The sequence below is a fragment of the Dromiciops gliroides genome, chromosome 3 (assembly GCF_019393635.1).
Source record: "Dromiciops gliroides isolate mDroGli1 chromosome 3, mDroGli1.pri, whole genome shotgun sequence".
In the NCBI taxonomy this organism is placed as follows: Eukaryota; Metazoa; Chordata; class Mammalia; order Microbiotheria; family Microbiotheriidae; genus Dromiciops; species Dromiciops gliroides.
The window spans coordinates 258,947,483-258,962,027 of record NC_057863.1 but is presented as its reverse complement, the minus strand read 5'-3'; the positions used below and the strand labels follow the sequence as shown (position 1 = coordinate 258,962,027).

Below are 14,545 nucleotides of genomic sequence, written 5' to 3'. Positions count from 1 at the left end.
CCTTTAAGACATAAACTTCTCCTAAACCTAGCATCTCAACATCAGCAGAATGTTGTTCTCAATCATGAAGAATTGCAAACTAAAGAAGTACCACAAATTATACTCCAAAACAAAACTTATTGAACAGTACTTACTGGAATTGCAAATTATCTTGCTATCGCTATTCTTCTGACACTGTAACTACTCTCCATGATATATAGCTTGGTGATTACACATTAGCAGTTTATCCTTAACCATTTTCTTTTGATTAGATGCTAAACCAAATATGTTTTTTACCAGCACTTGTTAGATACCTTCAATCTTTGGCCAAGAACCAGTGAGTAAACTGTTCCAGAAGATCATAGTACCTCACTTTCAATTAGGCATGCCCTGTTTTAATTCTAGAATCTTTTCTTTTGTTTAACCAGAGTAGGAAAGGAAGGTTGAGGTAATTATGCAAATACTTCAATAAAAATAAACCTCATCTCCATTTTTTAATAGTTATTTCAACTCCTCTCTTTGAAAATCATTACCTTGTAGCTAGTGTCCCCATCTGCAAAGGATGAAACTACCATGTGTTTGAAAAAGTACAGAATACTCTGTTGTCATTCTACTGCTATATTCTTTCTCTCTTTACAGAAATCAAAGATATCCACTTATGAGAAGATGTGGGCTTTTATGAGCAGCAGGCAACAGACAGCCTTAGTAAAAAACAACGATGAAGGTATCCAACGTGTGCTCACTACTGACTACGCTCTACTGATGGAGTCCACTAGCATTGAGTATGTGACTCAGAGAAACTGCAACCTTACTCAGATTGGAGGACTCATTGATTCCAAAGGTTATGGAGTGGGAACCCCTATTGGTAAGATGGTAAAGGTACATGACTTTGGCACTGGATGCCATCAATCTGGTTAGGAAGATAAAAGTGAACTAGGTGTAAATTCTCTTTGCATTATTTCGTTAGTCAACATAATTGAATTATCAAGGAGTTTAGCTACAAAAGGCCTGAGACATATCAGACAATAGCAGGGATGGCCAGATCAAGTGATGTTTTTTGCAAATGAGGGACACATGAACATATATGTAGGCAGAAAGGAAGCAGCTAGTAGACAGGGGAAGATTGGAGATAAGTGAGAGAGAAGGTCTAATCTGCTGGAGGATATAATATGGAATAGGAACACCTTGCTTGGAGTCAAGGAGACCAGAGTTAAAATCTGGCTTTAAATACTTACCAGATTGTGACTCTGGGTGAGTGTTCAATTTCTCTGTTTCTCATCTGTAAAATGAACTGGAGAAGGAAACCACTCCTGTATTTCTGCCAAGAAAACCCCAAATGTGGTCACAAAGAGTTGGACACAAGTAAAAAATGACTCAACAATAACAATTCTGGGATTATTCAGTTATGTAGCATCACCAGGAGAATATTACTGTTAAAAATGGGCTTTTGTTGTAGCAAGAAGGTTGAGATCATTGAAAGCACTGAAAATAGAACAAATGCAATCCATCTTGATCTACTATGCAATGCTAGCCCCACTTCATTGTCCATTTGCATCATCTATCCAAGATAAAAAACAGTGATTGACTAATTCAACAAGTTTCCTTGTACAACTCCATGTCATCCTTTGGGAAATTATGCGTTTTAATACACTTTGGTAATTAGACTATACAGACTATACAAACAAAGAGGGATGATTGAAATAAGTAGACTACATATGAACGTCACTTTTAAATGAAGGAATGTTGAATACACACAAACACACAATTGCGCTTACTATGTGACCCTAGTCCTTAAAAAATTCTTGTCTGGGGGCAGCTAGATGGCGCAGTGGATAGAGCACTGGCCCTGGATTCAGGAGGACCTGAGTTCAAATCCAGCCTCAGACACTTGACATGTACTAGCTGTGTGACCCTGGGCAAGTCACTTAACCCCAATTGCCTCACCCCCCCCCCAAAAAAAATTCTTGTCTGTCTGATTAAGTGATTCTCACCTAATAATTTTGGGAAGGAAGCTCATGAGTGGAGACTAGAGCCAATGGTATTAATGAGAATCACCACCCACTCCTCAGAGGTAACCCCTAGGAACCTGATAGGGAGATTAATCTGTGAGTATGGAAGTGGGGATAAGTATCCTCAGAGCTTATATGGGATCCATATTTTTTTAATCAGTAATGTTGACCACAACTCTCTATATCAACCCTTTATTTTTTATAAAGAGGTGGCTGAAGAAAAAGTGAGGAGAAAGTATAAAAAAGGTATGATAAAGGGCAACAGAATATAAAAAGTAATAATTATGAACATTAATGGGATGAACTAACCTATAAAATAGAGGAAGAGAGCACAACTAATTATAAAGCAGAACCAACAAATTGTTGTTTACAAGAAACACTTGAAATAAAAATATTCACACAGAATTAAAATAAAGAATGGATCAAAACCTGTTGTGCTTCAGCTGAACTCAAAAAGGCCAAGATATCAAACATGATCTCAGAAAAGGCAACAATAAAAATGGACTAACTTGATTAAAAGAGCTCCCATTATGCTTAAATGTACCATAGACAATAAATTAATATTGATACTTAATATATGTGCACCAAATATCATAGCATCTAAATATTGAAAGGAGTAGATGAGGAAAGATGATGGACTAGAAGGAAGCAGTAGAGCATAATTCTCCACTACAACAAAGATCTAGGAAGAGTTTCATACAGAGGAAATTGGATTAGGAAATCCATGAAGAAGCCACAAAAAGTCATTTTACAGGCAAGTTCAGCATAAGCAAACATCCAGAGGCCTGTGAGCATTGAAGATTTTATATAGAGAGAGATATAAATAGACAGATAGATAGATAGATTTAAATCTATCTATCTATATGCTGCATCTGTATACTAGGGCAAATAGTAGGGTCTGGGAACCTTGCAGGAAGCAGAAACAAGAGACACACAGTAAACCTGGATCTTGGTCATGGATACTGTAATTCAAGTACTTATGGCAAGGATAGGGTCACAGTTCAGATTGCCACTATGTAGCAGGTAAAGAAGTAGCAATAGATACAGCTCACACCCGGGCAAACAAAGTATGTAAGCTATAAAGAATTTAAGGCTGGAAGAATAAATAATAAAATTAATTTATAGGAAGAAATAGTAAAACAATAGTAAATGAGAATTTCAATGTACCCCTCTCAGACCTGGGTAAATCTACTCAAAAGATAAACAGGGAAGATGTGAACAGCCTGAATAGAATTTTTATAAAGTGAGATATGATAGTTCTCTGTTCATTTCAGACTAGGAAGACAAAGGAATATATATATATATATATGTGTGTGTGTGTGTGTATGTATGTATGTATGTATGTATAGTTATACACGTGTGTGTGTGTATTCCTTCCTCTTCATAGAGAGATAATAGAGATATTTCCCAGCTGTGTATAGCACATTTACAAAAATTTACAATGTAATTGGGTACTAATTAGTACCTTATTAGTACTTAATAGGTATTAAAAATCAATTAGAGACTAAATAACATAATCCTTAAAAAAAGTCATGGGTCAAAAGATAGATAAAATAAACAATAGAAAATCCCAGTAATGAAAATGACAATGATGTGACTGTATACCAAATCTCTTGGGATGCAAATATTCTGAGGAGAAATTTAATATCTCTAAAAATATTCATCAAGAAAAAGAGAAAGAACAAATAAGAACATTGGATGGAACCCTAAAACAAACTACCTAGGGGCAGCTAAGTGGTACAGTGTATAGAGCACTGGCCCTGGAGTAAGGAGTACCTGAGTTCAAATCCAGCCTCAGATGCTTGACACTAGCTGTATGATCCTGGGCAAGTCACTTAACCCCAATTGCCTCACAAAAAAACCCCAAAAAAACCAAACACCTAAAATCAATGACTTTAAAAACCTCAACTAAAATTGAAATTTTTAAAATTTAAGAAAATTAAAAGCAAAAAAAAAAGTTTAATGAGTAAACAAAATAAGACATTAAAAATAAAATAGATGAATCATTAGCCAATAAAAATGTTTAAAGGAAAGACAACCAAATTGGTTTCAAAAATGAAAAGGGAGAAATCACAGTTAATCCTCAATTAGAAATCTTATAAACTATTTTCCCTAATTCATATGCCAACAAAATGGTCAATTTAAATGAATTGCATGAATATCTAAAAAATATAAAATATATGGACTAACAGAAGAGATAGTTTAAATAACTGAGTCTTAGAAAAATACACTGTACAAACAACAAATCAATTTTAAAAAGAGGAAACATGGTGTAATAATAATATTAATTAATAATTAGTAAAACAGCTAACATTTCTATAGCACTTGCTATATACCAGACACTATCCTAAGTGCTTTATGATAATTATTTTATTTGATCCTCAAAGTTATCCTGAAAGGTAGGTGCTAGCCTCAATAGTACAGATGAGGAAACTGAGGCAAACAGAGGTTTAGTAATTTGCCCTAGTGATAGTAAGAGTCTGAGGCTGGATTTGAACTCAGGTCTTCCTGATTCTGGACCATCTAGCAAACAAATGAATTTACTAGTGAATTCTATCAATCATCCAAGGAACAATTAAATCCAATATTATAAAACTCTTTGCAAAAATAGGGAGAAAAGGTATTGTATTAAATTCTTTTATGATGTTCTTCATACCTAAAACAAGGAAAGAGAAATCAGAGGTAAAATGGAAGGAAACAAGCATTTATTAATCACTTGCTGTGTGGCAGACAATGAACTATGCACTTGACAAATATAATCTCATTTGATAAACAACTCTGTGAAGTAGGTGCTATTATTATCCCCTTTTACAGTTGAAACTGAAGGAAACAGAAATTAATTATCCATAGTCACATAGCTAGGAAGTATTCAAGGCTGAATTTGAACTAAGGTCTTCCTTACCCCAGAGTTAGCACTCCAACTGCATAGAAAGAAAATTGGCAAAATATTAGCAAAGAAGCTATAGCAACATATCCAAGATAATATATCTTATAATTAGATAGGATGTGCATCAGGAAACCAAGGTAAACTCATTATGAGGAATACAATAAACAGAATAGATAATATTGATAACAACAATCAAAACCACATGATTTTATCAATAAGGGAGATATAGCTTTTTGACAAACTACAACATCCATTTATTTTTTATTTTCAGAAATATTTTATTTTCTCCCCTAATTACAAAATACAGATTGAATATGGAGGTGGGGTGAGAGACAGTGAGGAGGTCCATCTCAGGTTGTGAGCTTCAGGAACTGGGATCGTGGTTTTGCCTTCTACAATAAAATTGAAATAGGAGGTGGGGAGGGTCTAGGAGGAAAGATATTGAGTTCCATTTTGAACATGTTAACTTTAATATGTCTACTGGACATTTGAAATGTTTGAAATGTCTGAAAGGCAGGTGGAGATAAATATGATATTAGAGCTCAGCAGAGAGTCTGGGGCAGAATGGTCAACATATTTAGATTAAATTATGCAAATTAAATCCATGCTAATTAAATTAAATCATAGTTAAATCCATGGGAGCTGATGAGAACACTAAGTGAAGTAATATAGAGGGAGCAGAGAAAAGGGCCAAGGACAGAACCTTTTGTAACACCTCTGATTAGAGGGCATGATCTGGGAGAAAATTCAACAAAGACAGAGAATGAGTTCTCAGATAAGTAGGAGGAGAAGTAGATGAGAGTTATGTCCTGAAGACCTAGAGGAAATGAATATCAAGAAGAAGAAAATGATTAACAGGGTCAAAGGCAACAGAGAAGTAAATGAGATTACAACCTCTTCTTGGTTTTTTCTAAGAGATCATTAATAACTTTGAAGAGAGCAATTTCAATGGAATAATAAAGTCAGAAGCCAGATGGTAAAGGATTAAGAAGAGAGTGGTAGGAAAGAATGTGTAGGCACCTATTGTAGACAGCCTTTTTGAGTTTAGCTACAAGAAGAAAAACTAGATGATAATAAGGATGGAAGGATCAAGTAAAAGGTTTTTTTTTCAGGATAAGGGAGACATGGGCATGTTTGTAGGTGATAAGAAATGAACCAATAGAGAGGGAGAAATTGAAAATAAGTGAAAGAATAGGGGTGATAGAAGGGGCAAACTTTTGGAGAGATGTGAATGAAAAATTGGGTGATGGGAAATGGGGAATGGGGTTTGGATGACTTTTTTTGAATGACTCAACAGGAGTTAAGAGTCACAGTGGTATGAAAGATATGAGCAAGTATGAAAATGTTCATCACTGAGTGGAGGGTGTCTCTCTTCTTTCTCAAAAGAGGTTGGAAATTGGGCTACAGGTAAATACAATGTGAAATGGGGGCCATATGAGGTCAGATAGATGGGAAGCACTGTTTCACAAGATCTCTTTTCTCCAAAGGCTGGAGATTAATGAGGAAAGGAGTTTATCTGGAGAGGGAAATGAAATCTGAGGAGGTTGGCAATGTGATGGTAGAAGGAAGTCATAGACTCCCTACCTACAGAGTGCATGAAAAAGGGGCTAAGTTACGAAGGGCTTTAAAAGCCAAACACAGGATTTTATATTTGATCCTCAGGGTAATAGGCAGCTACTAGAGTTTATTGAATATGGTAATATGGTCAGATACAGAAGATCGATTTGTTAGCTGAATGCAAGCTGTATTGGAGCAGGGAGAAACTTGAGGCAGGGAAACCAATCAGCAGGCTACTGAAGTATTCTAGGTGTGAGGTGACGAGGTCCTGAGCCAATGTGGTTGCAGTGTCATAGGAGAGAAAGATAGAAGAGAAATGTTATAAAGGTAGAAATGCTAGGATTTGACAATTGATTGGATAAAGAGAGTAAAAGAGAATGAAGTCAAAATGACACCTAGGTTGTGAGTTTGTATGACTGAGAGGATGGCAATACTGACAGTAAAAGGGAAGTAAGAAGGGGCAGCTAGGTGGCGCAGTGGATAAAGCACAGGCCCTGGATTCAGGAGGACGGGAGTTCAAAGCCGGCCTCAGACACTTAACACTTACTAGCTGTGTGACCCTGGGCAAGTCACTTAACCCCCCATTGCCTCTCAAAAAAAAAAAAAGAAACGAAAAGGAAGTAAGGAAGAAGGGAAGGATGGAAAGTAGGGAAAGGATAAGTTCAGTTTTGGACATGTTGAGTTTAAGATGTCTACAAAACATTTACTTTGATTTTTCCAATAGACAGTTGGAGATGTGGGTTAGGAGAAAGATTAGGGCTGCACAAGAGAGCTAAGAGTCATCTTCATAGAGATGATAATTGAAATCACAAGGGCTGATATGTTTACCAATAGTATAGAAGAAAAGAAAATAGAAAATTGAATAAAATAGAAAAATAGAAAAAAATAGAAAAGAAAATTGCCTAGGAAATAGCCTTGGGGTACCCATGAATGAAGATCTAGCTAAGGAAACTGAGAAGTGATCAAATAGCTAGGAAAGAAACCAGGAGGGAGTAGTCACACACCCCAGGGGAAGAGATTATTTTGGAGAAGAGGATGATTAGCAATATCAAAGACTGCAGAGAGGTCAAGAAAGATGAGAGCTGAGAAAAGGTCATTAGATTTGGCAATTAGGAGATAATTAGTCATTTTTGATAGAGCAGTTTTATTTTGTAAGATTGAAAGCCACTCTGCCAAGAGAACGAGAGGAAGTGGAGAAATTTACCTATTGCAGATGGCCTTGTTAAGGAGTTAAGCTATCAAAGGAAGGGGTAACATGGAATGATGGCTAGCAGTAATGGGTTGATCAAGTGAGGGTTTTTTGAGAATGGGGGACACATGGATATAGTTGTATGCAGAAGGGAAATTGCCCGTAAAGGAGAAATTGAAGATAAATGAGAGGGGAGATGATAGTGGGGCAATCTTCCAAAAAAAAAAAAAAAAAGACAGGATGAAATGTTCAGGTAGAAGGCTTCTTTTGGCTAAAAGAAAAGCCACCTCTTCAAGATGTTGTTGTTGTTTGTTCATCAGCTTGATGAGGAACAAAATGATATAACAATGTCCGAGTCAATATGCAGTGTGTATAGCTATGGTTGTTCATACTGAAAGGAGCTCAGAAGGCTTTAACCACAGGTCAGGCACAGATAATCTATATGTCCATTTGGTAGGGAAATGTCTCTAAATTTATGCACCTCATGTTTCCTTTGAGCTTTGCATTGCTTCTTTGCAATGCAGAATTGTAATAGCTCAAAAGAAAACACAACCTCTTCATGTGAAACAGGGGTGAAGGAAAAGAAAGTAGCAGAAGATATTTTAGTGATGTGAGATGAGGAGCACTCTGTGAATGGCTTCTATATTTTTAGTGAGATATGAATTCTCTACTTATAGAGTAAGGAAGGGGGAATCATAGGAGACTTGAGGTAGGATTAAAAAGGGATGGAAAAGCTAATATGGTGAGTGGGATAGTAGACTGATTAGGGAAGTATAAGGATTATTTTGGTTTTTTAAGGACCTAGTTAAGATTGTGTAACAAACTTTTAGTGGACTCAGGCAGCATGGTTTTGTGATTTTCTTCAGTTTCATTCAGGTTCATGCGAGTAGAAGTGAAGGCATGGGATGATGGAAATAATCCAATACTAGAATTTGTAAGGGCAAGCCCTTTGGTAGGAAAAAAAGGGCAAGGCTGTCAAGAGAAGAGGGCAGGGCAGAGTTGAATGGTTAAGAGGTCATTTAACTCTCATGAGGTCTTAGAGAATAAGGTGTTGTAAGTCACTGTGAGGGCAAAGAACATATTTGGGGCTGCCAAACAGAGGCAGAAGTGAAATGACAACAGATTATAATCAGATAAAGGCATTTCAGAGTTCATGAAAACAGATGTGAAATACTTCTACTTGATGTAGAAATCAAAGGTATGACAACCTCTATGCATAGCTGACCTTGTTCTTGGAAATAGAGGCTGGAGTACCAGCTATACTTTGATTTGCATATAATGGGAGTAAGATACTTCTGAATATGCATGCTACAGATATAATATTGCTCTTTCTTATCCCAGCAATTTAGAAGCACCTTCAAAGATCATTATTATAACTTGGGGAGGGGGGTTAGATAGGGCACATGTACATTTTGCAAGTCAAATGGAATTGGAGAAGTGGGAGAGGGAGGGTCATCTCTGAATTTGGATATTTATCCTTAAATTCCTGTACCAAATTAAGATATAATCAAGAGCCCAAAGGAGGTAGAATCAAATCCTCTGGAACCATTTAGCATGAGAAAAAATTCATTTGAAAACAGAATGCAGAAGTATGACAGTATTCTTTGTTAGATACTTTTTATTCCATATAAACATACCCCAAACCACACCAAATTATCATCTCACTCTTTGTAGTTCTTTCTAGACTTAAAACTCTACACTTAACTTTTCCTATCCTTTGCCGATGTATTTTGGTTTCCTTCTACCCATCTACTTTCAGTAAGCACAATGTTATTTCCCTATATATAGGTCTAACCTGTTTTACCCAAATGACCTCACTTTCCAGGCTCTCCTTACCGGGATAAAATTACTATTGCTATCCTCCAACTACAAGAGGAAGGAAAATTGCATATGATGAAAGAAAAATGGTGGCGGGGAAATGGCTGCCCTGAGGAGGACAGCAAAGAGGCCAGTGCTTTGGGAGTAGAAAACATTGGTGGCATCTTTATTGTGCTGGCTGCTGGACTTGTTCTTTCTGTATTTGTAGCCATTGGAGAGTTTATATATAAATCAAAGAAGAACAGTGATGTCGAGCAGGTGAGTCAATAGGGGTTGGGTAGTTGACAACTGAATGTGAATTCTTTTTTTCTAAAGAAATTTGTTGTTTTTCATTGAAAGGCAATATAAAATGTTCATAAAATTCTTTGGGAGGGGGGGCAGCTAGGTGGTGCAGTGGATAGAGCACCGGCCCTGGAATCAGGAGTACCTGAGTTCAAATCCGGCCTCAGACACTTAACACGTACTAGCTGAGTGACCCTGGGCAAGTCACCTAACCCCAATTGCCTCACTTAAAAAAAAAAGTCTTTGGGAGGGAAAATCAAAACAGAACTCTTCCATTGTTTAATTGTGTAGATTGAGTTGGAACTCCAAGTTATGTCTCTTATTAATATAAAAAACAAAAACCTTGTTTTCTAAATTTGATTGGTGCTTGCTCAGCAAAGAAATTTCAAGTACACTTAATTTCTCAAATAATTGTTTGGTCTTAATACATAAACCTAAAAAATAATTTTTAAAAACTGGAAGAAGACAAAATAATTTGATTTAAGTAGGAATAGTGATTTATTCAAAATAAAGTTTACACTAAGGAAAGGCATTCTTTTACAATTTGGTATTCACATATTTTAAGAAATGCAATTCATAAAGGAAAAATAATAAATTTTGGGAGAAATGTGAAGCAGGATGCAAATGGTTATCTAATACTTTAAAATATTTATTAAAAATTTGAAAGATCATGTAATGCTTTTGAAAAACTACTAGTTTTTTCATCCTGAATCAAATATATAATGATTGAAGTACTAATGCTATCTTACCTTAAGGTATCTGATTCCAAAGCAGAGCAGAATATCACCTGTTTAAAGTTTTAGCTAATGTTTAGTTAACATTTTCCTGATCCAATTGATTAAAAGGCTGTATTTCTATAATATAAAGAATTAATTAAATGGAAGACTTTCTTGAACTTTGAATATTATGGATAATTGACTATAATCTGAAATCTCTTCAGAATGAAATTTGTTATCAGAAATAACAGGGCAACAGCAAATATTATTTAGAGGAGAATGTTATTACAGGAATTTTTAATGAAAATGAAGTTTAAACTGCATTGTTGTCACCTTTAATTTTCTTCTTGAGGTGCTTTAATTTATTCAACTTATTTCAAAAAATAAAATCCTGCATATATTTAAAATTTTGGTCCATTTCCCACAATTTTTAGCATCATTTTGCTTACATTTTGACTTCATTTTTATCTTTAGCTTACTTATTTTTATTCTATTTCCCTGTTTCATTTGCTTTCAAGGCTTTTGGTTTCTTTTATGGACAACAGTGTAAACAAACTCAACCATCCAACTCTACATCTGGAACCACCTTCACTATGGAGTTAGACTGTGGCAAATTGATTCAAGAGGAACAAGGGATTCAGACACAGTCCTCAGTCCATACTGTATAGTCAGTAAACCAAAAGGTGTGTCAAATGGAAATTTTTTGTTGCAAGGCTTATAAAATACAAACAGCAATTAATTCTTCCAAATAACAGTAACCATAATTTCTAGATCCTATAAAAAAGTTCAACTGCTGAGAATTTTGGAATGTTGTACAGTCATCTTAAAATAGCAGAAGCTTGCCTTTTATGGGCATTGAATGCAGTGCACTAGATGTTTGCATTTTCTGTCTATATATGTACATTATTATGTCTTTAATGTTCCACTAGGAGGAATTTTAGAAAAAAATTTATAGTTTATATTTTTCTGCATGAAAATAAGCTTATTTGCTGTAGTGCTACCAATCAAAAGGGAGGCACAGATTTTAGAGTTGGAAAAGTATTAAATAAAATATGTAATTTATGGTGCTCTTTTGAACATGTAAACTTTGAGCAGCAGAAATAATTAAAAGTAGAGGTAAAGCAGTTGTCTGCCTAAGACATTAGGAAAAAACTAATCTCTTGGGGTTTTATTTTTGCCCTGATTGAAATGCATATACCATTGAATCAACAAACATTAATCCTTGGGGACAACTGTCTCAACTTCAGGAATTTTTCCCTCATGGACAGTGTTGGGATTGGACAGCTGATCAGGGAAAAGGCCCTCTACTGGTTCTGGATTCTGGGCTTAGTTGTGCTTACCTGGCCTGTCCCAGGCTATGACTGTGGATGAGGAGGAGTGAGACCTTTGTGTTACTGGTGACTTTGGTAGCAAAGGAGAGGGGACTCTGTTGGCTCTAGGCACTTGAAAGAGAGAGGAGTTCCTGGTTTTAGGTTCCAGGGCAGAGGGGTGAGCTGAAGTTTATAGTTACAGGAGACATGGCAAGGAGTAAGGGCATTTACAGTAACATTATTGCAGGGGGCCCCTGGTCATGGCTCAGGGGTAGAGAAGAGTACCTGAGTTCTGGCTCTCAGAGCTCAGAAAACAACAACACAAAAAACCCCCCTAATGCCTGGGACCTTATCCCCCATACCTCAGGACTATAGCCTGACTAAAACAAAATTAACAGACCAGAAATAAGCCACTTAAAAAACAGTAAGCAAAAGGCAAAAAACTCAACCATAGATAGCTACTTTGGTTGATAGAGATCTGGGCTCAAACTCAAGAGAATATAGTGAAGTCAAAACAGCAATTTATATATCAAAGCAAAAAGCAAAATGGTCACAAGCCCCAAAAGAGTTATTGGGAGAACGTTAAAAGGACTTTAAAAATCAAATTATATAGGTTGATAAAAAATTGGGGGAAAAAATAAGAGTAATAGAAGAAAATTATAAAAATTCAACCAAATGGAAAAAGAAATCCAAAAACTTATGAAAGAAAATAACTCCTTAAAATTAGAATTGGGTGAGAGGAAACTGACTTAATTAGACAATAAGAAATAATAAAAGAAAATCAATGGGGTAGCTAGGTGGCACAGTGGATAAAGCACCGGCCCTGGATTCAAGAGTACCTGAGTTCAAATCCGGCCTTAGACACTTAACACTTACTAGCTGTGTCACCCTGGGCAAGTCACTTAACCCCAATTGCCCCGCAAAAAAGAAAAGAAGAAAGAGAGAGAGGGGGGGAGAGAGAAAGAGAGAGAAAATCAAAAGAATGAAAAAAAAGAAGAGAATGTGAAACATCTCATTAGAAGAATAAGTGACCTGGAGAACAGATTGAAGAGAGACACTATAAGAATTGTTGGACTGTCTGAAAATTATGATTTAAAAATAGATCCTAGACACTATACTTCAAGAAAACATTAAGGAAAATTGACCAGAAGTTCTTGAAGAAGAAGATAAAATGAAAATAGAAAAAACAACTCCATCAATCACCACCTGAAAGAGGTCCCAAGATAAAAACACACAATAACATCATAGCTAAGTTTTGAAGTTCCTAGGTCAAGGATAAAATACTACAAGCAGCTAGAAAAAAAGTAATTGAAATACTGTGCCATGACAGATAGGATAACAGAAGACTTCTTGGCTTCTACATTAAAAGACCAAAGGAAGCAGAATATGATATTCTGAGGAGCAAAAAAGCTGGGTTTATGACCAAGAATAGCCCAACAAAGCTGAGTGTAATCCAGAAGGGGGGGGGGGAGGCTATTTAATAAACTAAAGTATGTTTGGTTATTTGTGAAGATCAAAACTGAATGGAAAATTTAACCTACTGGATTCAGGAGAAACATAAGAAGGTAAAATTTAAGAGCAATCATAATCTCATTTCATATGGGGAAATGTTATCTGTAACTCTTAATGTCATCAGTACTTGGGTAGTTTGAAAAAGACAGGCTTACAGTTGAGTTGAATATAATGGAATGATGCAAAATTGAGTAGGGAAAAATAAAATGGAGCAATTATTTCATACAAATAAACATGAATAGAAGAACTGGATAAGATAGATATCCACAGAGAATTGAATGGAAATAGAAAGGAATATACCTTTTTCTCATTGGTACATGGTACCTTTATAAAAATAGACCATGCATTAGGGCAGAAAAGCAGAAATTACAAATGTTTCATTTTTGGATAATAAATACAATAAAAATTTATGTTTATCTATATACTATGAAAACATTGGAGACTTAATAACCTAAATCAAATAATGAATAAGGTAAAGAACAAGTCACAGAAACAAAAAATAATTTTATCAAAGAGAATGATAATAATAAAACAACATATAAAAACCAATGGACACTGGCCCTGAAGTCAGGAGTACCTGAGTTCAAATCTGGCCTCAGACGCTTGACACTTACTAGCTGTGTGACCCTGGGCAAGTCACTTAACCCCAATTGCCTCACCAAAGAAACCCCCCCAAAAAAACTCCACAAACAAACACCAATGGATACAGCAAAAGCAGTAGACAAAGAAAAATTTATATCTCTAAATGTTTACATCAATAAAATAGAGAAAGAACAGACCAAAGAATTAAGTATACAGTTTAAAAAACTAGAAAAAGAATAAACTAAAAATCCCCAATGAAAATCACATTGGAAATCCTAAACATTAAAGGTGAAATTAATAAAATTTAATGTAAGCAAACCATTGAATTAATATATAAAATTAAAGTTGTTTTTATGAAAAAAAAAATAAAATAAATAAACCATTAGTTAATATGATTTTTAAAAAGAGAGAAAGCCAAATTACAAGTATCAAAAATTAAAAAGTGAATATACCCTAATGAAGATGAAATCAAAGGAATTATTAGGAGTTATTTTGCCCAATTATATGCCAATAAATTTAACAATTTATATGAAATGGAATAATATTTACACAATATAAACTGCCTGAATTAACAGAAGAGGAAATAGAATATCTAAATAAACATATTAGAAAAAGAAATGAAACAAGCCATGAGCTATGTAAAAAAAAAAAAAAGAGTATCAAGTCCAGATAAATTTATAAGTGAATTCTATCAACATTTTAAA

General features: G+C 35.2%; 1 protein-coding gene across 3 annotated transcripts in view; it reads left to right on the top strand.

Annotated features, from left to right (window-relative positions):
- GRIK1 (glutamate ionotropic receptor kainate type subunit 1) overlaps positions 1-11,656 on the top strand; it is a 133,344-nt gene extending 121,688 nt beyond the window's left edge. For 2 of the 3 annotated variants that reach the window (XM_043994661.1, XM_043994663.1), the window contains 3 exons: positions 619-844; positions 9,447-9,697; positions 10,956-11,655. In XM_043994661.1, the coding sequence (XP_043850596.1) occupies positions 619-844; positions 9,447-9,697; positions 10,956-11,105 (627 nt within the window). In that variant the 3' untranslated portion in view covers positions 11,106-11,655. Of the gene's footprint in view, positions 1-618; positions 845-9,446; positions 9,698-10,955 lie in introns of all 3 variants that reach the window. The other variant, XM_043994662.1, reaches the window with a different exon arrangement.
- The last annotated feature ends 2,889 nt before the right edge of the window (positions 11,657-14,545 follow it).